Below are 26,138 nucleotides of genomic sequence, written 5' to 3' on the forward strand. Positions count from 1 at the left end.
TATTAGTATTTTTTTTAACCAAGCTTATTATAAAAGGATGCTAACTTGTCTCTTTATCTCTGGGGCTACCAGGAAGAATCAACTCAAAACTCATTAATAAAGTAAGTAATAAGTGAATAAATGAAATAAAAATAAATCTCAATAACCCTCTTTGAACAATGGAGACTTATGAATCAGGTCCCACCTGAGTCAGGTTCTACTAGGCTGCTTAAATTCAACCTGAATGAATTGAACTAAGTAAACAAACTGTTAAAGTCCTCATAATAGCTATCCTGAATCTTAATTCCTTACAGAATTAAAACAATAAAACCAAACATACCAAAAAATGCAAATAAAAAAACCCAAAAGGTCCTCCCAAGCCCTCCTTCCTAGTATTTAACTTTACTTTTTCCAAAATACTTTGTCATTCCTCCTCAGATTAAGTATCTGGCTCATACTGTGTAGGCTTCCTTTTCCATTGTTTTGATAAGTCTCTTTCCAAAAAGTTGCCGAGTGATATTTAATTTTACTCCTAACGTGTTTGATCTTTCTCACCTGTTTTGATATGTTACAGAAAGTAGAGATGAAGACTTAGACTCTTGGAGTGAAACTAAGTCTATAGCAAGGATTTTAAAGGTCTGTATCTTTTTATTCCAAACCCTCCCCAAACCCCCAAATTCTTCCTGGCAGGTAGATGAGTTATTACTAAATATGTATTCGGAAACAAGATTGAAATCATTGGGAGACTTGCAGAGGTTTTAGGAAGTCAGAAGGAGGCTTTTGAAGCCAGATTTCCTGGCTTGAGGCTATGTTCTCAGACCACCCACAAAAAGTTAATTGTTCATTAAAGACCTAAAAAAAGACCTTTAAAAATTCTACTGGGAAGATGAAAGCCCAGAGAGAAGCAAAAGCAGTGGGCAGGAATGCACATCCAGCTAACGTCTGGCTTTATAGAACAGCTAAGTAGCAAAATGACATTTCAGAGAAGTCAACACACTTTTACTTTTGGTCTCCATCATCCTCCAAAGCAGCAGTTTTAGAAGACAAACACTTTGGAGTTTTGCAGAGGATAGTTTCTCTGTAAGGACATAATTTATCCGGTGGTAAAATGTGGGAAGAAATAATAAATTATTCGGCTGAGGGTATGGTGCTTGAAAATCATCATTCCTGAACCCAAGCCCTCTGCTTTGATGCTCTCACATACTAGGAAGTAAAGTCATGGAGTGAAGCAAAGGACCAGTGTGGTCAGATGACAGTGTCCTCTGAGGCTCGCCAGGGAGTTCTTGTGGAACATTCTCTACACATGGTGAAGTGGCCAGCTACTTGAATCTGACAGCAGGAGCACACACACACACACACACACACACACACTTTTGCTTATACTCAGGCTTCCTGTGAAGACTTCCTGTGAACAGAGGCTTGACACTGGAAAACCATGGATAGCTGTACTCCTACATGTGAGTAAAATAAGGCCCAGTGTGGTTGGAAATAGAATAGAACACTAATTGCTTTATTTAAATAGTAAGTCATTGTCAAGGTTACTGAAATTATACTGTCATAGCAATTCTGTGTGAAAATGATATAGGGTGCATGCCGTTGAATTGCTGTTTTATGAAAGGTATGGTTTACATTTTAAAAAGAAAAAATATTACATTAGATGACCTTTCATTGAAGTTTGTTTTGTTTTCTGCATGACTCATGAAACTATAGAAATTTATTCTCATAAAACAATATTATAATTAGGAGCTTTTTTTCCTTTTCCCCAGTTCTCTCTCTCTCTCTCTCTCTCTCTCTCTGTCTCTCTCCCTCTCTCTCTCTCTTCCTCCTTCCCTTCCTCTCTCCCTTTCTCGTGGTGTGTATATGTGTGTGTGTGTGTACTTGCATGTGGAGGCTCCATATTGATACCTAGAACCATCCTCAATTGCTCCAGTATCACATCCTTCTCAAGATGTCAATCAACCCCAGAGCTTGGTGATTTGTCAGTCTAGATAGCCAGTCTGCTCTAGGGATTCCCCTGACTCTGTCACATCTACACAGTAACTATCTAGATTCCAGTCATCTTAACTCTGAACTCTGGTTTTCTTGCTTTTATTGCAATCTCTTGACGGCTGAGCCATTTCTCCAGCCTGGCAGTTTATTTTTAAAAAAGGAAATTTTATTCAAGGTCAGCTAGATCCACTATAGAAATACTATTGTATGGAAATGCAAACAATCTTGATGGCATTTGACTCATTGTTTTTAAGTTAAAAATCTGTGTTGATTAGGTTGAATGTCAACTTGACATAAGTTAAGGGTCAGTTAAGAAGACAGAACCTCAACTAAGAAAACACACCCATCAGATTTGCTTGTGGGCAATTTTTTGGTACACTTTCTTGATTAATGATGGATATCAGAGGGCCCAGTGCACTGTGGGTAGTCCCACCCTGGACAAGTTGTTCTGGATGGTATAAGAAAGCAGGCTGAACAAGTCATGGGGAACAAGCTAGTAAGCAATGTTTCTACACGATCTTTGTTTCAGTTTCTACCTTCAGGTTCCTGCCCTGACTTCTCTTCATGATGCAGTATAATCAGAATGTATAAACCGAATAAATTCTTTCCTCCTCAAGATGCTTTTGGTCATGGTGCTTTACCACAGCAATAGATATCCTAAGACAAAATACAATACGCTTTTAGAAGCACAATTAGTGTTTTGTTCATATGATATAGATAAATATAAAAAGCTAAATATATGAATTATGTCATATATATGTACATATATATATATATATATATATATATATATATATATATATATATATATATATGTATTTGGTTTTTTGAGACAGAGTTTCTCTGTATAGTCCTGGCTGTCCTGGAACTCGCTCCTCACTCTGTAGACCTTGCTGGCCTCGAACTCAGAAATCTACCTGCCTCTGCCTCCCAAGTGCTGGGATTAAAGGTGTGTACCACCACTGCTCAGCAAATTATGTCATATATCCTTATGTTTTAAAAAAGTGATAGACAATCATTTGCCCCAATTTATGACTTTAACTATTGTAAATAATTCCAATATGGGTGAACTATTTAAAATTAGTCAGTCAACCAGCTTCCACAAAAGAATAGAGAAAGAATTAATCAGATATACCAATTTTCAAAGGCATATATATGTAATTTTAGACCAATTAAAATGGAAAACCAAAGATAAGCCACAAATGTTGACAATCTACCATATTCACACAATTAATTTTCTGGAAATATTTTGGTAATAAATGCATCCATAAAACTTCTCAAACTCCTTTATCTAGTAACCATATCGCTGAGTATTCATCCCAGAGTAATTTGTGAATGATAAAATCATTTAGGCATTATGTTACTTATTATATTATAATGGTACAACGTTTAAAAGAACCAACTGATCTACTACAAGGAAATGACTAAAAAATGTCAAAGAAATATGACATACATCCTCTATAATTATAAAAATCAGAAAATAGGAAGAAACCTTTTCTAGTAACACAAGACGCTGGGTGTGACATGGATATGACAGTGTTGGGACAGGAATTCTCTCTGTGACTTTTCAGGAGAGACACACCACAAAGGATATATGGACTGAATGCATGTCTTTCAGAGTGCAGTGATGGGTACAGGCAAAACATAACCTAGCTTAAGTCAACAATGGAGTGAATTTTTTTCTGGTAATAAAACTTTCTCTAATGGATGGAGCCTGGCAAGTATCTTCACTTGCTTCTTGAAGAAGTATAGGCTGAGATGAAAGCAAGCACTGCACTGCAAAGCTGCTGTTGGAGAGGATATCACTACTCCCAACTTTCCCAACAATGCCAAGGAAAGAGGTGTTTTCTATGAGCATCCCCAAGGAAAGAGGTGTGTGCTATGAGCATCCAAAAAAGGAAAAGCTCCCCAGGGCACCTCACAGGTGGTTTCAGGAAGTGGCTCCTTTCAGAAGAAGAGATTCATCCATGCTGAAGTTGGTCCACTCTTATAACATCCAGCTTTTTCCTCACAGAGGCCTAGGCTAGATAGGATAAGTGAACACAGTTACCTCCACCACACGTTGCTGAGCAAGGAAAGAAGTCTGTTTCCCTCCATCGGTGAATGATGGGCTGGTAGAAGATGAACTGGACGGTGCTGTCTGCAGGTCCCAAGTCATGGATCTGCAGGAACAAAACAGGAAAGTCAGGGGTGTGATAGGAAGAGGGATAGCTTCTAGGTCTCTGGTAACCTTGGCTGAGAATGCATGGTGTATGGAGGTCTTGGATATGTGAGGGCCTATAAGTAAATTGAATGAGAAGGCACGATCATTCATCCTACAATATCCCAGAGAATGGTTCTCACAATCCCTTTATTATCCTTACCTCCACAGAGCTGATGGCTTAGAGTATGATGAGATCTCTGTTTGTGACTCTGCCACAGTTCCCTTCTCACCCTTATTTCTACAGAACCATGTAGTCTTTGAAATGTATATTCAGAAATAGACAATATAGTAAGGCATGGTGGTGTATACCACTCAGGAGGCAGAGAAAAGAGGATTTCTGTGAGTTCAAGGTCAATCTGGTCTATATATTGAGATCCTCGATAGTCAGGGCTATGTAGAAAGACCCAGTCTCAAAAATAAGAAAGACAATTTATTTTAAGGAAATCATAAATGCAATATGCTACAGAAAATAAAAGATACTATCTGTAGAAAGAAAAAATGTCAAGGATTACGATGCTTTTCCCATTTAGGGATATACATGGGTCTTCCTGTCAGTGTCATGATTCATGTATCTGGATGTGCTAAGTCACCAGTTGGAAGTTACTTAACTGCAAATTCTTGGGCTCAAGCCCAGAGATCTAGGCAATTCTAATGTAGATATTCCAGAATACCAAATGTCAAGATACGAAGTTATAAAAGCAACTATTTTCAAATAAAACTGGTGCTTATGGAAATTAAAACTTGTTTTTAAAAGAGGAAATATGAGACAGTAAATTTTTAATGGTTCCTAAAATTACAAGGTTGAGAAAACATACTTAAACTACAAGAGAAGAAAAAGTACTGAATGTGAACAGAACAATGAACTTCAGGAGGACTGAATGATGTGACAATCAATGCTGGGCCAGGCTGGGGCTGTTCGTTTTATTATTAAGAGAGGTTCTTGGAATAATGACAGAATTTTACTTCCTACTCCAGTTCTACTTGTGATAATCAGAAAAGTTTCAGGGTTCAGTTGAATAGCACAGCCTAAGCCTATGTCAAATATTCTTAGCCTCCATAACATCCTGACTGCTGCCCTTCAGATTATTTTAAAGGCAGCCCTATTTCTCTGCTGCTGATCTCATTAAGTGCCCTCAACACCTAGGACACAGGAGAAATAGGAATAGTGAACAAGAAGGTGTTAGAAAACCTGCAAGTGCCAAATTCTAGGCTGACTTTAGAATTTATATAAGTAGATGGAAATGTTCCTCCAGAAAGTCTGGGAGAGCCAGAGATTAGGAAGAAAGAAAGGCCATGAACCTACAGATGGTCTCATTTCACACCAGGACTCTGATTAATGGACCTTTAGGGCCCTTTCTAATTGGAACAAACGGTGATAAACCCATCTATCAAAACAAAACCAGAGGATGCTGTAGTATCTCTACCAGAGGGATGCACAGTCCTCCACAGTCCCACATATCAGACACACGGTACCTAACTGCTAATTAGGGATCCAGCATTCATTTCATTATCTGGTAAGCTTTCGTCTGATTGCTTTAACTCCTTCACTTCCTTCAGAGATGTGGTTATCATGCTGGAAAGCCATTAAGGAGAACTCTTGCTTGAACCCAATACCCTTGAAAAATAGGAAGACAAACAATTTGAGTGCTGTTTTGTATTTTATTCTCCCCTTATGTGACATATATGGTATATGATGTGTTCCTGCAAGGGCATTTGCAGCTATGAAAGAGCTATCACCAAGACGGGTGACACTGTGGGAACAGCTCAAAGATGCACAGCAACAACTCACCCAGGGATCACCTCTGCTCTTCTGCCCTTAGTAGAGCAGCAGTAGAGCTGCAGTTGTGGCAGGCCAGGGGTCCATGACAGCCAGTACCCTACCAACCACATATTTTTCTGGATCCTTTCTGCTGGAAACCTGGCCCCATGATGGGTAGGAGGTGGAGGAACCATAACTAACTATGGTTAAAATGACAAGACCTTGCCCTGGAATACCTACGTGGTGTTCACTTGCCTTTAGATCTGGGAAAAGGAAAAAAAATGAAGCAAGGTCCTTTATAGGCTCGTTAGATGCTACCAATAAAACTCTTCATAGCTGAGAGGAGGGAATGGATAACAGGAAGACATTTTGCCAGGCATTATGGTGAAGGAAGGAGAAGAGGCAGCTACGGCAGAGTGCTGTCCTGAGTGAGTCTCACAGAGATTCTGAAGACTATGTACCGGTTCTGAGGCTGAAAGTTTACATTTGGAGAGATCACAAGTGAAATGGGGTCTTTTAAAATAGATTAAATAGATCACGAGAATGAAGACTTCTTGTTTCATAACCTTGCTTGGTTTTGTCCACATACGTAACATTTCCTTTTTCCATAGTCATGTTCTCCATTTAACAATGACAGTGATGGTCAACACATACTACATTTCTACCAAGGCTGAGGTATGTTTTGTTTATATTAAATTTAATCTTAAGACAGTGTGGGTTTTCCACATTTAAATTACAAGGAGAGGTTAGGTGATCTGTTCAAACTGTCTAGCTAAGAAAAAGGAACACAGAATTTGAGCTCAGGTCAATGTAGCTCTAAAGCTGCCATTCTTCTCATGGCACCACCACTATCCACAGTGGTGCCATGAAGAAGTGTGAATTCACCTTTCTCATGTCCTCGTTTCCATCATAACATCTCCTTTAATTCTCATTTTAAAGTAGAGACAAGCACTTAAAATAAAGATAAAGCCGACATGATGTGTATCTTTGGTGGTCTAGCAGTTGCTCGTGGAGACAGGCCAGCCAAAGTGTATGTTCTGTTTTTCTTCATTCAGGACTGTTCAGTCCTTGTTATCATTAGCTCTGCCGTCCCACAAACCCTAAATCCTCACACATCACGTGCTTATCCTCAAGAGTATTTGAAAAGCTTCAGTTTGACACCTTAGAATGTTGGTGCAGGGAGCTGAACACATCTGGCATATGTAATTTTGACCTCTTTATGCTAATAAGAATTTAAAAAAAATGTTGTGGACTAAGCTCTTCTTCCTATAATTGCAACATCTCAGTGTTTCTGATTCAGCTTAAGAACTTCTCACACTAAAAGAGAATGGGAAGGCTCATAGCTGACAGCACCTTAAAAATGGAGTTGGGGGAAGGCATGTGTGTTTGTGTGTGTGTGTGTGTGTGTGTGTGTGTGTGTGTGTGTGTGTGTGTGGTGTGTGTGTGTGTAGAGGTGGGGGGTGGTGGAAATGGTTGATCGCCCACCAGTATCCAGCTTAATGAAAGAGGAGACAGCATAAACACATGAAGACAACATCAAGACCACAGTGGTCCCCACAGGAATAGTTCTGAAAGCACCTCACCCCTTTTTCTATTGAGAAAAAGGAGGCTTGTGAGCTTTCCTATGTTACCCTGATAAATGTCTTCTCTCCACTGGTGCCAGAATCTCTGGAACAGACAGGAGGGTACTGTCAGAGGTTTTCTCATCCACCATGCAGTAGGGGCATTTCTACTCTGGATGCCCAAAAGGGAGCCCTGGTGAGCAGCTACTGACCAAGACCCACAGTGGGAACTGACAGGACCACAGTGCTCTTGGGTACTCTGTTTTCCCTATGAGTTGGAGACTGTGGGAATAAATTATTTCCTAGGGCAAGCAGGAAATGAAATAAAGCCAAGGCACCTACTTCTTAATTGTCTTGGTTTGTTGTATTCAATTTTAGGCTAAACACTGCTTCTTCAAAGGTGTGAGAAAAAAAATGGTTTAAATGCCCTTGTTTGCATTTTCAATGACATGGAACAGTAACCCAAAGTTTACGGCACCAGGTGTCTGTGAATTAAGTGTGGGGGGGGGGACATCATTGTTTCTTCACTGTCTCTTTCCATTGCTTGTCATCTCGTGGTCCTCTTCATCATCCCTATTCCTTTGGCATCATCTCCAATGTTTGACATAGAGCAGGCAACCAAACCGCTGCTAAATAAATCAATGTATCGGTGAACAAATGATTTATATATGGATCATGTTTTCTTTTGAGTATGTTTGGAACAAGGTTTTATTTTGATCACATCTTAGGGTCTCTGTTGAATTTTAACTATTTTAGAAACATTGTCTCTTCAGCCAGTGATCCATCTCCTAAGGCAAAGCAGAATGTCAAAAAGCAATCTCGGTCCCAGACCACTCTCCACCTCCCTCATAGCCTACCTCTTGAGCTGACAATACAGCTGCAAAGGTAAACACCCTTGCTGGACGAGCCTGATATTTAACCTCTGGAACCCAGAGTGGAAGGACAGAACTGGCTTTTGAAAGTTGTCTTTGACACACATGTACACAAACACAAATAATAATGATGATAAATAAAATACAAACAAAACAAACCCCTCTGTCTCCACAGGCAGGATAGCATAGCAGAAAGGGCTTGTTATTAGTGGAAAGAAACATGGACTCAGTCTTCCCAATGTCAGGAATCCCTGATGATTTTAGCATTTGGAAATTCTAAGATTAACTGCTTAAATTTTGTTAGCATTCAACTTTGCTTTTATGTACCTTAAAGAACTTTCAAGCCTTCTGAGAATTGTACGCCTTAGCATGGAAGAGACATGATTTGGCCTCTAAGTGGCATGGGGTATGGCTCTAGCTAATGCTGCAATGACTCTGGGCAGTAGACTAGAATGCCTTTCTGGGAGCAACCAAGGTCATGCATCAAGGAAGAAAATGGCTAAAAGATGAACCCAGAAGAAAACACTAAGTGGAAGAGCAGACCTGTGGCTGGGAAGACCATCCTAGAGTTCAGGAGAGGAGGGCAAGGACATAAAAGACCAGAGTAGAGAAAGAGGTGGGAAGGGCTGGATAGCACAGCACCATGCTCAGCAGCAGCAACAGTGAAGGGTTGCTTCTTGGATCTCCATCTGAAGCCCTGCTGTCTAACAATGTATGAAATCCAACAAGAAATGCAACATCTTCAAATTAGCTCCTTCCAATGCCCTAGAGTCGATTTGCAAACATGAGATGCTTACAAGGGGAACAACTCTGTGTCCAGGTTGGGTAGGAAGATGAGTCACTATACAATCATTAGGTGCTTTGCTTTCCCAGTTGACTTCATTCTTCCTCTTGGGGTCCCTGGCTTAAGACAATGATTTTCTCCTTTATGGATGCGGGGTAGCTGGTTGGGAGGTATATTCTAGGTATATACTTAGAATCTGCTAGGTGACAGGGAAGAGTGGCCTAGACTAAAATTACTACAGCTCAGTCTCCAATGGAGACAAGAATTGACTATTTCCCTTCTTTCCCAATATTCACAGGATGATTATGTCTCTGAAAATCTTTCTTAATCATATGAGCCTATACAGAAGATCATTTAGCTTTTACTACCTGTATTTTTAACATCTCAATTATGTGAAATATTATTTGCATCTTCTTGACCCGGGTTTTTATTTCCTAAATGTCATTGTAAGCCCAGTAAAGGCAGAAATGCATGCAGAGAATTCTCGTAAAGTTTTTACAAAGCATTTCCTAGCAGAAGGACATTGAGTCATGGATGCTCCATAAACTTACTGGATAGTGTAACTCATACTTTGCCCTTACTCATTTCTAGGCTTCTCCTCATAATACCTCACAGAATAAAAATACCTTTGGGGCACTTGGTTATGGGGCAACATAGGAAGGGATCATGTCTGCCTAACACTGAGTCCAAGCAGGACTCACAGCTTTGTATTATTCCTTTAGAACACTAACTGGCCACTTTTTGTGCTGTTATCATTGCTCCTATAGCTTTGTGAAGTGATGCATTTGTTAATTACTTAACGTGTAGCTAAATATAACTCTCCACAATATACATACACTTCAAGTCACCATACACGTGATCAAGCATATTGTCAGTGTTTGCGAATTTTGTAAAATTCATACCAAGATATCACATTGGCAAACAGCTGGGACAATGCTTACAGAGTCCCCTAGCTCTAAAACTTCACATTTTGAAAACTGTCCTCCATAGGAAATTACTGCTCTCCACCCACCAGTGCATAAACTCTGAGTCTGGTTTTCAGCTCTGCATATGCCCACTCTTTTCTTTCTATCTGTGTGCTCCCAGTACTTGCATAGCTCAGTGCTCATCATGTTTCTCCTCATCTAATATGGATTCCTACACAAAACATTCACATGGGCAAACCTAGAACACACCCAAACATACAGCAAGTACTTGCAAAATTAGAACAAATCAGAGGAAAGGTGGGGCCTTTTATCAGGGAAAATGATCCCAATTCGCCAAGTCTGCAGCTTTAGAACAGACACAGGAGGCACAGGAGAAAGAGTTTACAGCCCAGTTAGTTGCCCCCAGTATTGCAGCCCACTTTCCCATCTATTGATTTTATTGGTCATACCTGCCAAATTGTTGCTGGGATACTAGTTATAAATTGATCACCCTGTGACCATCTTCAGAAAAGAAATCTTTTGCTATTGTGTAGAGCATGCACTGTGATTAGAGAACTGGCAGCTAAAGCCTTTCAAAGGCTGGAAGGAAGTAATTTAATTCTCTCCATGTTTACACATATTATCTCATTTAATGCCCCATGGGGCTCCATTGGGAACGGTCTTATTTTAATACTATTTTATGAAGGAGTAAGTAGGCTCAAGAGGATAAAACATTATATGAGAGGTCACACAGCCAGTAAACAGTGAGGCATACTACATTCTAGAATGCTTAACCATCATAGCACACAACATTGCCACATTTGCTTGTATAACCAATGTTTGGAGTTTAAATTTTTTGAAACAAATACTTCTTTAGGGAGCAAGATGATAAATGTAACTAAAGGAGTGAAAAGTCTATACAGTAAAAAAAAATGTAAAATATTGTGGTAAGAAATGGAATAAGACACAAATGAATGGAAAATATATTTGCCCATGTATTGGAAGAATAATGTTAAAACGTCTGCTTTATTTGATGTGACGTACAAATTTAACGCTATCTTTATCAAAATTCCAAAGACATTCTTCATGGAAATATAAAATGATTTAAAAAATTCACATAGAACAGAATACTTTTGAGTAGACAAAGCAATCTTGAGCAAAACCACCAAAACTAGAAGCATCACACTAACTGATTTCAAAGTCTACTACATGATCAAAACAGCAAAGCACTGGTATGAACACAGGAACATGAATCAATGGAGCAGAATAGAGAGCCTGCAAATGAACCTTGGTGTTTATGGCCAATGTAGTTTTGACATAGTTACAAAGGATACAGAATAAGGGAAGAAAACTTCTCTTTAATAAATAGTATCTGGGAACCCAAATGTCACAGGTGGAAGAATAAATTAGATATTTATCCCTAAGCATGTACACAGATCAGCTCAGACTCTTTCATGCACAAAGATCAAGACTTGACATGTAGATCCTACAACTATAAACATACTAGAAGAAACAGTGGGAGTAGTTTGATTACATTCATTGGTCCTAACAATGATTTGGAGGGAGTGGTGTATAACCTCAAAAGAAAAAGTGACACAAGCAAAGAAAAAATGGTATTATATTAAATTAAAAAGTATTGTACACAGGAAAGGAGGCAATAAACAGAATAAAGAGAACATTTCAAAGAATGGAAGAGATTATGTGTAAACCATATATAGTGAGTACGCAAATTATACTAGAAACACAACTGAATAGCAAGAAAAGAAATGATGTGGTTAAAAGAGGCTAATGATCTTCTTAAAAGAGGGATTGCAAAGTGCCAACAGACACCCAGCATCACCAATCATGATGGAAATGCAAGGAAACCCATGGTCACCTGTTAGCCCATACCTGTCAGGATGAACTCAGTTACTGAACTGAGGAGAGATAAGGTTGGCAGAGAGAAGGGAGCCTTTCTACTGAGTGTGGCAATGCAAATTGGTTCAACCAACTGAAAAAGAAGTCCTCAAAAAGTTGTAAACATAGAAGCACTGTAAAATGCAACAATCCCTATCTGGGTGTATATAATCAAAGGGCATGAAGTGAGCATGTTGATGAGACATCTGTACCCACCCTCACATGATTCACAGCAGTTAATACTGCTGTCAATCAACCTGAATCTACAAGTTGAGTTGAATTTTACCAGCTAAATCTGAAAAATTATAATCCTTTGCTTTTAGATTTATAATCCTTTTCTTTACTAAAGTAACATAGAAATTTATTTCATCATGAATCTCCGGTGAAAGGGTGATTTTAAATGTTTTTCTATATTTCTTAAATTATCTGGCTCATTTTCAAGTTTGTGTGAATACATTACAATTTTTACATAATCTAATTTAGAATAACTTTACATTCATGTAATTCCAGATGTTTTCCAATGAGAGCTTAGGGGGGAAATACATTCTTAGAAGGAACATAGAAAATGGAAAAGAGTTTCGGGCTGGAAGAAAAGAAATGCGACTCTAGTCCAAGATTACCATGGGTATGATCTCGGGTGAGTATTTCCTGAAGCTGAGTTTCATGGTTGATAAAATGGGTATGTCATCACCTGTTATTGTTACAGCACAATGAGAACTGGAATTCCTTATTCTTTTGGCATTTACTCATGCTTCATGGTTTGCTTTTATTGAGATATGAAGACAAATATAATACAGCCCCTTCCTCTAGAATCAATAAGGAAACACAAACAAATGTGTGATAAAGAAAGAAATGGCAAAGGAGATACAGTGATTTGTAAAGAAGATGCCAGAGGAAAAGAGAGGAACATTTTAGGTAAAGACCATATTATTTCTCCAAGACCATGAATTCTGACAATGGTGGTGGTGGGTAGGACTTGCTAGTCTCTCAGCCTACACACAAAGGGGTCAAGTCAAAAGTAAGGTGGAAAAACATCAAGAGCCTTGATTACCAAAACAAGAGGTGCTATGTTGTGAATTTAGATGCTATCTCAAAGTAGGACTATGAAGGATTCTACAAAGGGGACAAATAATTCTAGAAAACCGAGTCTGAATCTAAATAGATAAGGGATCTGAACTTGTGGGGGGAAAAGCCTATATCCACAGTATTAGCTTAGTCAAAGAATAGCAAAGGTATAAACTAAAAGAAGGGCAGCCAGAATGGAAAAGGACCAGAGGAATGGTACGGGAACAAAGTTTATTGCATAAAGAAGAGAAACCAGCTGAGTCAAAGGTTTCTGATTTGCTTGGTTGGGCAATACTATTCCTATCCATGGAAGGGGGTTGAGAAAAGCATACCATTTTATGTATGTAGAATCTAGATTTAAATATACACATAGTCACATATGTATTATGTCATGTAAGCACAAGCAGTATGACTTGAGTGGTGGAAGAGTAGAGGAGGAAGGCTGGGAAGAACAGTCAGGAAGTATGGACAAGCCACAATGACACGTCTAAGAGAAACCTGAATGCTAGCTAAACACAATTAATAAAAACATTTAAAAAGATGGAGATGGTAAAAATATGACATTGGGGGTTTCTGGGTTTACTTAAGTTCAATCTTGACTATGCTCACTTCACTGTGCTCATAGAGTATCTAAAGGGCGATGGGATGAAGGTAATGAGATGGATGGAAGGTGTTGGATACTTCTATGAACTATTCAAAGATGCATAATCTTACTGGAATTTAACTCTATACATTCATCATGAATATTAACTATTGTAAGGCCATCAGGGAAATGACTATTCTACAAATGGTCTATTCAGCAGTACTCTATGAGTTTCAAAGAATTAATATATATAACTTGATTTTTACTAGATGTGCTATTATGCGCTATCTCTAGTAGTTTGTAGCTTCTTGTTCATATTCATGTGGCCAGCATCTGGCCTGAATTAAAAAGAGCAACCATACAGATGGAGATAGAGGACAGTATTCTGGAACCCTTCTTCCATACAACCTCACCGCCCATCACATTTTCCTCTATGTATTCTTACTTCCAGCTGCCATGGGGTCACCAAATCTTTACTTAAATCAAATGTCCTCTGGCTCCAGGTCTCATGATGAAAAAATTTATGGAGTCCTGGACACATTACAAGTTTTACAGCTTTACAGCTGAAACCCTTCAGGTCCTCCTGACCTCCTAAAGAAAAAAAAATGTTTTATTTTATTGTGATTCCCAAGCGTTCTCCCAGTGTGTGCATTTTTCCAATAGAATGTCCTGTTGCTTCCAGCAATGTGTTTCATATTACCTTTAAGGGCAGGGTAGCTCTGATACAAGGAAGCCAGTCAATCTTCTTGCCAGCAAAAAAGAAAACGAAATTTGCCATAGGAAGTATGATTGGTTGGCTGGGTCTACAGGTTATCAGTTTGCATTTCTCTCTTACTGAGGATACCTTATATTAGTCAACAACTGTACTCTAATTATTCAGAAATGATTTATGCCCTCCAACTAATGATAACTCTATTGGCTACGTATGTGAGGCCATTTGATTAATAATATATCCAAAGATCCTCCTTGAAAACATATGTTGATATGACATCAAACATGTAGCTAACAAAACTCTTGAATGAAACATTTTCTGGGCAAAGCATACATACACATATCATTATCTATTATCTATTTACCTATCTATAATCTCTTATTTATCTATTTCTCTTTGTATCTGTATTATCTATCATCTATTATCTATCTATGTTCTATGTACTGCTATATCTATCAACCAATCTATCATCTATCATTTACTATCTATCTACCTATCCATTTATCATCTATCATTTATTTTCTATTAAATCTATCTATCTATCTATCTATCTATCTATCTATCTATCTATCACCCATCCTTTATTTCTTTTAGCAATTATAAGTGCCATATGTTTTGATGGGAATTAATATGAAGGAACCAAACAGGCTTTACCTTGATGATGAAATCTGCTGTCAGTGGCCCAGCCATCCTCAGTATCTCTTTGTCTGGAAGTTTCTGGAAGTCCACTGTAGAATTGTCCACAAGGAAAGTGCCTGTAGAGCTCAGACTATTTTCACCTTTAGTCCCCTGGAGGGTCTTGGTTTCCAGATCTATATAATCAAATGCAAGAAGAGGAGAGGCAGGTATGCCTGGGGCTACCACTGAGCACATGCAAACACATTTTATGAATTAAAACTCGAGCTACTTAAGAAAGGAGCATTATTCTTTAGATAACCGATAGTATTGAAATTGTAATATAAATAAGGTATATAAACATGTCTATGTCATACAGAAGATTATGTTACAAATGAAATTATTTTAAAACTCACTATCTAAGCATCCATGGTTCCCTGTCAAAATACCCTTTGACTTTCCAATGACCTCATCTGAGGATCCCACTTTACTGTAACCCAATTCCTTAGGCTAACCCACATCTCATACATATCTGAGTTCTGTCCTGGTAGTCTTTAGCCCAGAAATATCTCTCAGCTTTCTTTTTATTCACTGAAGTAGCTCCAGGTGGATCTATGTGTTATCTCAGCCTCTGTACAATTTCCTTTTCATTCACCGACCTACCTACCTCTATACTTTCTGTTGCTTACTGTATATACGTTGTTGCTCAACTGAAAAAAAAATAGTGGCTTAAGGACAGGTGCTAATCATTGAGTCTCCCCTCTTTTCACAATGACTTTTGATATCAGTTTTTTTCACATATGATATTCTATAAACACTTAAGCAGAAAAAATTGAATCCTAGAGCATTCAAGTTCGAATTTGTTCAATGATACAGTCTATGAGACATCTTTTGTTATAGGAAGATAGAGAATGCTTAAGAAGATCATGATTTTATATATATGTATGATTGCAAATGAAATTATGGTGATTATACATTGATATACATATCAATATGTCACAACATATATTGATTATATATGAATTATCTCATATAAGCACAAGCAGGATTATTTGGGTACAGAAACTGTCAAAGGTGGGAGAATATGGCTGGGGAAGAACAGTGGTTATTGAATACATATTGATAATATGTATATATTGTGCTATCATAGAGAGCTCACAGTGGTCATTGACAAGTTATTTTCATTAATTGTGACCTATATGAAGAAAAACAGAGGACTTAGGCAGATGATTTCTATAAAAACTTGCACCAGAATTATTGCTTCTGACAGCAGTTCTTCAGGAGAAAGAGGTTCTGTTTCTCTCAGCCCAGCTTTAATCCTGGTCCCTCTCTTCTATTATATAGAGTGGACTTTTGGGTTGAAACCAATCTTAAAGCTTCTGGAGATGTAAGAAGCCTGGATGTGTACCCTTGTCCTGAACAACAGACTCAGTTCTACTGAGAGGCTTCCTGTCTGTCCTCAAGGTACTTCTGATTAAAAATGGGCTGGTATAGCCAGGTAGTGGTGACAGACATCTTTTAATCCATCACTCAGAAGGCAGAGGCAGGCAGATCTCTGACTTTGGGGCCAGCCTGCTCTACAGAGCAAGTTCCAGGAGAACAAGGGCTACATGGAGAAACCCTGTACAGAGAGACAGAAAGGGATAGGGGGAGGAGTGAGGGAAAGAGGAAGAGAGAGAGTGTGTGTGTGTGGGGGGGGGGGAGGGGGAGGCTGGTATGAAGCTGCTTTTTTCACCAGGAATATTTAAGTATTTAAATATTTAACTGGTCCCATTGTGGGCTAGTGAAGGGAAAGAATCCACAGGAGAAATGAGACATCATTATCCCCCCCTCCCATCATTTTGTTGAAATAACTGAAACGTTAAAAACAAAAACAAAAGGTCAATTTCTTTAAACATGTTTTGAAATTAAAATATACTTATGTAATTTCTCCCCTTTCTGTTCTTCCCTCCAATCCTTCCAGTGCCAACCCTTGACCTCAAGTTCATGGCCTCTATTTGTTTGTTATTACATATATCTATGCCCTACAACCTGCTCAGTCTGTACAACGTTCCTTGTATGTTTGTGAATTCAAGACTGACCACTTGGTATTTCCTACTTACACAGTGTAAGCAGCATGCTTGTCAGGGAAAAGGAGATCTCATTTGTGAACTGCAGCTTACCTAGCCATTCTTTAGGATGATTCAACAAAATACAGACTTTTTTCCTTTTTTTTTTTTTTTTTTTGAGCTTTTCTGTATCTCTGTGTGAGGTGTATGTGTGTGTATCGGGGGGTAGGTAGGTAGGTAGAGTAGATGTTGGTGTTGGTGCTAGGTGTCTTCCTCAATCATTCTACATTTTACTTTCTTAAGACAAAGTCTCTCACTGGACCTGGGCTCACTTATTGGGCTATATTGGCTGGCTAATGAGCTCTGGGGTACCAGCCTGTTTCTGCCTTCATTGCTGAGATTATAGACACATACTGTTTTTTTTTTTAAATTTAATCTATCATCTATCTATGTATCTATCTATGTATCTATGTATCTATGTATCTATGTATCTATGTATCTATGTATCTATCTATGTATCTATCTATCTATCTATCTATCTATCTATCTATCTATCTATCTATCTATCTAAATTTCTCTTGCATTGGTATTTTGATTGCATGTATATATCTGTATGAGGGTATTGGATCCCAAAGAGCTGGACTGAGAGATGTCTTCGATCTGCCATGTGGATACTGGGAATTGAACCAGGGGCCTCTGGAAGAGCAGCTAGGACTTTTATCTGTTGTGCCACCTCTCTAGTTCCCACACTGCTTTCTTACCTGGCTTCTCACATGGGTATTAGAGGATCTGAATTCAAATCCTCATGCTTGCACAACAAACCCCTTACTAACTGAGACATCTTCCTAGACTCCCAATTCTTCAGCTCCTTAGCAATCACAAAACTACAAAAATACAGGAGATCAACATATTTATAAAAATGTAAGCTTTTGTTTTAAGTATTTCTTCAGCATTGCCCAGTCATTTTCCTGTGTCATGATGATGATCTCAGCCTGGCTATTTTATTTCAGTCTCCAGCACTGCTCACAAATTTCCATTTTGGAGTGTTGTTGTTCAATAGCAGTTATCTGTGTCTTGTTCTCAAGGGGATAAACAAGTCATTTGGATGGTATAAAGCATACACATACATCATATTTTGTCATGTGAATGCTGGACTTTATGGGGCTGTTCAGGATTAGAAAAGAACTTGGGTCCATAGAAGGATGACTTCTTAGTGTGTAAACTGTGTTTCGCTTACCCCTTGCTTCACAAGACCTTTCAAACCGCATCTCTTTGATTAAATGTTTGTTTTTAGAAAGACTTAGTAGGGTATAATAACTTTTCCAGGCTCTGATCTATCTTCCTCTTGTTTATCTAATTATAATGATAGTCTAATTGCCAGGAAATAATCCTTGCTACTTCAACTGGCAGAAGTGCTAAGGGAAGAAATGAAGAGAAAGTGACTGTCCCAGAAAATGTTCTCATATCCCCCTGCCCCCATCTTTGTTTACAGACCACAATTTCTGGTTGTAATGTACAAATCTCTATCTAGATAGCACTGAACCATAAGGAATAAGATGTGGCTGTGTATTCGTGCCTTGGCATGACTGAAGATCAGTTCTTAGACCAGTGCTTCTTAACTTGTGTGTCAAGACCCTTTTTGTGGGCTATTCTACATCAGATACTCTGCACATCATATATTTACATGATGATTTATAACAGTAGCAAAATTACAGCTATGAAGTACCAACAAAATAATTTTATGGTTGGAGGTCACCACAACATGAGGGACTCTATTAAAGGGTTGCAGCACTGGGAAGGTTGGTAACCACTAGTTTGATGAACCCTACAAGGAGAAAGCTAAGATTTTATCTTTAAAGCTTTATTGCCTTTTCACCCCAAATCCTACCATTTGTCCTTAAGATGTGAGGGCTGTGAATTAATGCACAGCATTGAGTAGACTGCAAGAGTTTGCTTGAAACGTCACAGTTTGTTACTTCTATATATTTGTGGACAGATGAAGTAAAGATTTAAAATATGTAAGGAAAAGGAAGAGTGGAGAAGAAATGAATTTTAGGAGGAAAAGGAAAAGGGAGGTGAGAAAAGGTGAGAAAAGAAAACAGGTAAGAGTGACAAAAGAGAAAGACAACAGAACAGAGGTAATAGTCATGAAGGTTTAGGGACTCAGTCACATGCTTAGCCAGCAAACAACACACTGGCACCCTGGATGACTGCTTACAGATGACTGCAAAGGCTTCCTCCTTCTCACCACACAACCAAATACAAACAGAAGCCATTCAATCTATCATATCACAGGACTGAGATGGGGTGAGGGTAGGGTCAGGGTATAGGCTCTCTTCAGCTTACTTCCCTTCTGAGAACAAAAGTTAATAGTACAGCTAAAATTTCCAGTCCCCCAAGGAAAACAGTAGCTCTACTTACACAAATGATCTGGCCCCTTTAAGACAAGGCGGATGTGTCTGCTGCCATAAGGAATGGCGACCACGGTGTCATCCGCTAGAAAGAAACAGAGCAAAGCTGTAAAAGCATATAATTTGACAAAAGAATTACTGATTGCATCCCATACAAAAGCAGAACAACAGATTTAAATTTTTTTTCTTAGTATTTGAAATGTGAAAGGCAATGGTTTAGAATTAAAATGTCTACTTTCTCCAAAATAAAACATGCCAAAGGAGCTACCACTGCTTAACTTAGGGGAAATTAGGCTTTTAAAAATGAATGTGATGTATTAAAGCTGTTTTATTTTTAAACGAGTTTGTGTGTGTCTGTCTGTCCATCTGTGTGCAGGTAGGAATATGTACACGTGTGAGTGGAGCTGCACATGGAGACCGGAAGAGGGTGATAGAGAGCGCTGCAGGGCATTGTGGGCCACCTGACATGGCTGCTGAAAACTGAGCTTGAGTGTCCTGCAAAGTGGTGTGTGCTTTAACCACACACTCATCTTTCTAGACCCATCCACGTGAATTTTGATTTAAAAACGGATTTGCAAGAAATCCTTTGACTTTAAATTGCCATCGGATTTTCCTGGATTATAACATTTGCACTGAGTTAAAATGAAGAAATAAGCCCTTGTGTTCAAAGGACAGTGTACTATATTTGAATTTGCACCTCTCTCTGTCAGAGCATCTTAGCTAAATGGGGCGGACTAAGAAGGAAAAAATAATGTGTATGCTCTGAACCCTCAAGCCCCTTCCTTCCTGTTCCTGACTACAACCTACCTTCGTCCTTAAGGAAATATCATGAAGCCTGGTAAATGACTTCAAATATTGCTCCACATCTACCATCTCTTGTTTTTGTTTTTGTTGTTGTTTTTGTTGTTGTTTTGTTTGTTTGGGTTTTTTGTTTGTTTGTTTTTCTCAAGACGGTGTTTCTCTGTATAGCCCTGGCTGTCCTAGAACTCACTTTGTATATCAGGCTGGCTTCAAACTCAGAAATCTGCCTGCCTCTGCCTCCCGAGTGCTGGGATTAAAGGCGTGCGCCACCATGCCCGGCCTTCTTTTTTTCCATCTCTGTTTTGAAATAGTTTTAAAACTCTGCCTGAATCAAAGATTATTTTAGCATACATCTCCCTACCTAAAAGTTGAGGCTACATTGATGAGATGCAGAGATTTAAAAACACAGAGAGGCTGGAGAGATGGCTCAGTGCTTTACAGCTCTTGCTGCCATTCCAAAGGACCCGAGTTCAGTTCATGGCACCCACATCAGGTGATTCACAACCATCCGTACCTCCAGCTTCAGGGGATCCAATGACTCTGGCCTCCTTTGGTACCTGCACTCACAAGCACATACCCACATACAACTACACAGAATTCAAAACAAAAATAAACCTTAAAAAACAATTGGAGGTGGATTACATCCACCTTGATGGTGTTAAGGACATTTATCACTTGAAACTCCACCCGTGATAATGTTTGCTGCTGATCATGTTCACCTAGACTATCTACTGCTTCAGCCATGGCCAGTGACACAAACAAAGAGGATTTTATGATGAAGAACTGGGATCTCCAGAAGCATGGTGACTAAAGCCAGACCAAGTGGATAGAAAAGCAGGAACAAAGGACTAAAAAAGGCAGGAGAAGCTTGAAGAATCAGTCATTACACCCAGAAATCATCTGTGACTGTTCATTCTTATATTTCCAACATTAGACACCATCATATAGCTGGATAATTAGGTTTAAATAAAAGATTCCCAGTGAAGGTTAATTCAGATAGTGAGCCTCTGAAGTTATCTAATGAGTCTCACTCAGTTATGCTTATAAAATAAGGTGACATCGAATACTGCCGTGCCCAGATATAAATAACAGATATACATACAACTATGTTGCTTGGAACACCGTAGGTCATGAATACATTTATTTTCCTCCCTTTAGTCCAAGACTCCATAAGATTGGTTTCAGAGAGGCAGAGAGATGTCTCTGAGGTTAAGAGCACTGGCTGCTTTTCCAGAGGCCCTGGGTTCAATTCCCAGCACCCACATGGCAGTTCATAATTGCCATTAACTCCAGTTTCAATATCTTCTTCTGCTTTCCACAGGTACCAGGCATGCACAGGGCTGAAAGATTTTTATTTTATGTACAGTTAAACACTGAGTTCTCTAGGACATAACCTGCATTGAGGAGCGTGAATTACTAGTTTTCATTCTTGCCCTGACCAGGTTACATTTATTGAGGTTGTTGAATATTCTTCACACATTATAACTCTATTGCTGTTTTGAATGCCATGCATTGTTGAGGAAATGTCCATAATTCTGAGAGCTAGGACTTTGTGGCGCATAAAACAAATGGAGTAATAGAAAGACAGAAAAGGAACACAGGGACATTAAGACCGAGTCTGCAGAACCTTAAGTTCCATAAACACGTGCATTTTGAAGTTTGCAAAAGAAATTCAAAGAAGTTAAAACAATGGGATTTCTAGAAATAGCAAGTCTTTGTTTATCCATAGGTCAAATGAAGTCCAAGTGAAAGGGAAGCTTTCTGCTTGGCACTGCTGTGCTCAGCTGCTGCAGTCTTCTGACCCCCACACAGCCCATGGGCCCAGCTCTGGCTTTGTTAGAAGTAACTCACATTCCACATGCTGAGCCAGTAACATGGCCTTTTGGCTGATGTGCCAAAGTCTGTGTGCTCCAATGGGGAGAGTAGGGAGGAACTGGGAAGGCTGCAGAGGGTGTTGAGGCAGGATGAAGAAAGCCCACCAAACAAGAGGGAAGAAATATCTTTTGACATCCTTGTCCATGTGCTCAGTAAAAGAGGAAAATGCTTTAACACAGGTACCAAAGTAATGGACAGAACTCAGCACAGAGGTTGGAAGAGTTGTACAGATTATAGCTCTTATATTGTGAGCAGATGGACCGGTCAGTCACCAGGAACTAGTCATTTCATTACTTTGTTCTACAAAGATCTTCAAGAGTCTTTTCAAGTCACCCTTTATGTGAGAGACAAAGGAATCAAATAAATGATTTAGCCTCAAAGATTTCTATTGCTGTGAAGAGACACCATGACCACAGCAACTCTTATAAAGGAAGACATTTAACTGAGGCTGGCTTATAGTTCAGAGATTTAGTAATTATCAGGTAGGACACATGGTAGCGTGCAGGCCGACATGGTGCTGGAGAAGTAGCTGAGCGTTCTACATCTGGATCCACAAGCAACAGGAAGGCAGAGTGAGTCACTGAGCCTGGCTTAACAAAGTATACCCCTTAGTGACAAACCTCCTTCAACAAAGCCACACCTACTCCAACAAGGCCATACCCATCAATAGTACCGCCCCTATGGACCTATGGGGGGGCATTTTTACTCAAACCACTATGTATGATTCCTGAAAAAAAAAGTCCTTAGGGAAAAATAGGAAATCCTAATGACTATAACTTATTCATGGAAATTCTCAAAGCCCTTTCATTAGTTTCCATTAGTTCCTTAGCTATGCTGAGTCAAAGAAAACATTTCATCCTATTTAACTCAGGGTGTATCTAACATGCATATTGTAAAAATTTTAATACCATCTGATGTATGTTAGACTGTAATGTGGGAAATGGGCTCCTGATGTGACAATCCCAAGTGGTCAGCCCTAAACACAAGTCTATACAGGCAATGCTAATAGGACTCAGTAGGCTGGCTGTACACATATCTATAATAATTCTATAACAACTATAGAAGAAGAGGTCATTGGATTTGAGAAGGGATACTGGGAAGAACATGGGAGGAGTTGAAGGTGGGAAAGGAAAGGGTGAAATGATATGAATACAGTTTTACTCATGCATGAATTTCTCAACTACTAAGATATAAAAAGAATGGGAAAAGTTAAATTTCCTTTCTTCATGCTGATAGAAGCTATTCTTTGAGGTAGAAAACATTGTTGCATTTAACAATAAATTCTCATTGGTTAAGGGTGGGTAGGAGGATTCTTTTAGTGGGCATCACTGTTATACACAGAGGTGTTTAAGAGGTTCCAAGTATGGGGCATTACGATACCTGCTTTCAGCGACTAGTGTAATTAATGTGGTTTGGTGGGGAAGGTGGCCACATCTCCCACCATGCCACATGTTCCTCTGAATGTCCTCTGCTACAATGACACACTGTTTCATGATCCACTGCATCTGTCCTAATCTAGTCTGGCCTTGTTGACAGGACCGTGAGGCCAGTCTTTGGAGCATACTTCTAGGTTACTAATCAACATTTTAAGAGAGATTAGATAACATATTTCTGTGCTAAATGGACAAGCTCTTCATGGGAATCATGAATTCTGTCATTTCACATACCTGGGTTGTAACTGACATTTCATAAGCAAATTGTTACCAAGGAATGCACTTCAAAGATTTCTTTGAACATTTGATTGTGTGGCAGATGCTTTCTTCACTTTTCTATATAGAATATTTTGGATGAAGTTTTACATGATCAGTGCCCTGACTTGATGAATCAAAGAAAACCGAGAAAGCTAAGACTTTGAAAATACAGGTTTCTTATTAGGATATCTGAGTCTTTCTAAGTTTTCGATCTGCATTTTGAAGTAACCTTCCCTGGGGATAATACTTAATCTTATTTTAAAAAACGAACCCATGATTGGTGTTAACACCAAAAGTCTGCCAATATTGAGAAGATTTTTAAGGTGTATCTTAAAGCTTCATATCAATTTTAGTGCTCTGAAAACATATCCAATAAAAGAGGAGAGATTTAAGCTTTTCAACCATCCATCCCACCCAAGTTTATCAGTGATTGCATAATGAAAGATATATGCTGGGCAGGCCAAACAATGCTCTCTCCATTATCAGCTTGAGAATGTTATCTTTTTAGGAGTCTAGGCCAAACACTGTAGTGCTCTCCAAAATTGCATTTAATCAAAATAAGCTCTATTGTCAAAATATTCTATTTCATTGATTCTAAGAGGAACACACTCATATTTTATATTAGGATATATTGCACAATAGTGTCTTAAGTTTTGTTATGTAGACAGTAATCCTACTTCATCCCTCTTTAGCTGTATAGACACTAACATCATAATTGCATTGTATGACTATATAAAATTCTCAAAAATACAAAATATTATATTAAAAAAACTAGATGGCATACTTATAAAATGAACATTAAAGAAAATTACACAATAGTAGAAAACATTCATTAATCCCTGGGAAATAACTTCAGAGACTGTCAAGTAATGAGATTTGGAAGGCCCATGCAACAACATATAAGGGAGTCAAAGCTATTTTATACATATTTGCAAGAATGAAAGAAGAACCCAGTACCAAGATGTTTACTTTCAGCCAAGAGGAATTAGGGAGCAGTTTTGATATCATGTCTGAAATCACCAAAATAAATCAGATAAAATTTTACAAAACCAAGACATTGGACCTCGAGTAGAGAAGGGCAATGATTCCTAATAGTCAGGAAGCAAAATAGCCTAGTATTTCATTGTCTTATTTTCTTGAATGGGTTTCCTGGCTGTGGCTTTGTGAGTGTGAGGAAACAAACCCGAGAGACCAAGGAGTGGAAGCAGTTAGAATTTCTTGAAGAAAAAAAAAAACCTACCAGAAAGAAGAGAGTGAGAGTGAGAGAGCGAGCAAGCGAGAGAGTGAGGGAGAGAGAGAGAGAGAGAGAGAGAGAGAGAGAGAGAGAGAGAGAGAGATAGGAGAGAGATCTAAGGTGGTCTTGAAACATAGGTATCAAAGTAAGGATACTGTCTTAGCTTGGGTAAAGGACAACACAAAGAATTATGATTAGATTGTAGTAGTCACACTGGGCTGAAAAGAATGTCTTATCCCTCCAGCCAGAATTGAAGGCATCATAATTCATGGAACACTGACTATTCAGAAGGGTCTTGCCTTGTAGAAGGGTACAATTAACTCTAGGCCAAGCATAGCTTTGCTCCCACCTACCAAATTGTAAGACTCGAAAGGATCACACTGAGTTCAAGTAACTTAACTGCTCCCAGAACAAAGCTTAAGCATATTTATAGGAATACAAAAATATCTCATACCCAACAAAGTAAAATCTGCAATGACTGGCATCCAGTCAAAAATTACCAGACATGTAAAGAACCCAAAAATATAGCCCAACTGAAGTGAAAAATCCATCAATCAAAACACAGAATGGACATTAAAATAGTCACTATAACTGTATTCCATATGTTCAGAAAGTTAAGTACCGAAAAAAGTCTTTAGGCCCACAAGATTTCACTGGTGAATGCTACCATGCATTTAAAGCAGAAACAATAAATATTAATAATAAATATCAATTGTATGTATTATTTTTCCAGAAAATAACATATAAGGGAACATTTTCAAACTCATTTTATAAGGTCAGTATTAGAAGGAACTCTGAACCAATCATAGACAGTACCTCATCCACCAATACAGACGACTGTGTTTCATATAATAGATGTAAACTCTCTCAACAAATTGTTGGTAAATCCATTAGCAATCTAAGAATGGCTATGACTAAGTAAAGTTTATCTTTGGATTAGTTTGTCCCACCCTGTTAACAAGGCCAAGAAAAGCTACATGATCATATTAAGTGAGACATAAGGGGAATTTGATCAAATTTGATATCCATTCATGATAATAACTCTTAGAAGACTCTCTCTCTCTGACTGTCTCTTTGTCTTTCTCTCTGTCTCTTTCTGTCTCTGTCTCTTTCTCTGTTTCTCTCTCTTCTCTCTCTCTCTGTCTCTTTCTCTC

The 26,138-nt window shown here is 38.6% G+C and overlaps 1 protein-coding gene across 2 annotated transcripts in view; it reads right to left on the reverse strand.

Moving 5' to 3' along the window:
- Adamtsl1 (ADAMTS like 1) overlaps positions 1-26,138 on the reverse strand; it is a 367,312-nt gene that overhangs the window by 191,712 nt on the left and 149,462 nt on the right. For both annotated transcript variants that reach the window (XM_021160015.3, XM_029476026.2), the window contains exons 6-8: positions 19,394-19,468; positions 14,964-15,121; positions 4,019-4,130 (exon numbers count right to left, since the gene is read on the reverse strand). In XM_021160015.3, the coding sequence (XP_021015674.2) occupies positions 4,019-4,130; positions 14,964-15,121; positions 19,394-19,468 (345 nt within the window). The remainder of the gene's footprint in view (positions 1-4,018; positions 4,131-14,963; positions 15,122-19,393; positions 19,469-26,138) is intronic.

The sequence above is a fragment of the Mus caroli genome, unplaced genomic scaffold (assembly GCF_978045245.1).
Source record: "Mus caroli unplaced genomic scaffold, Mus_caroli_1 scaffold_6, whole genome shotgun sequence".
NCBI lineage: Eukaryota > Metazoa > Chordata > Mammalia > Rodentia > Muridae > Mus > Mus caroli.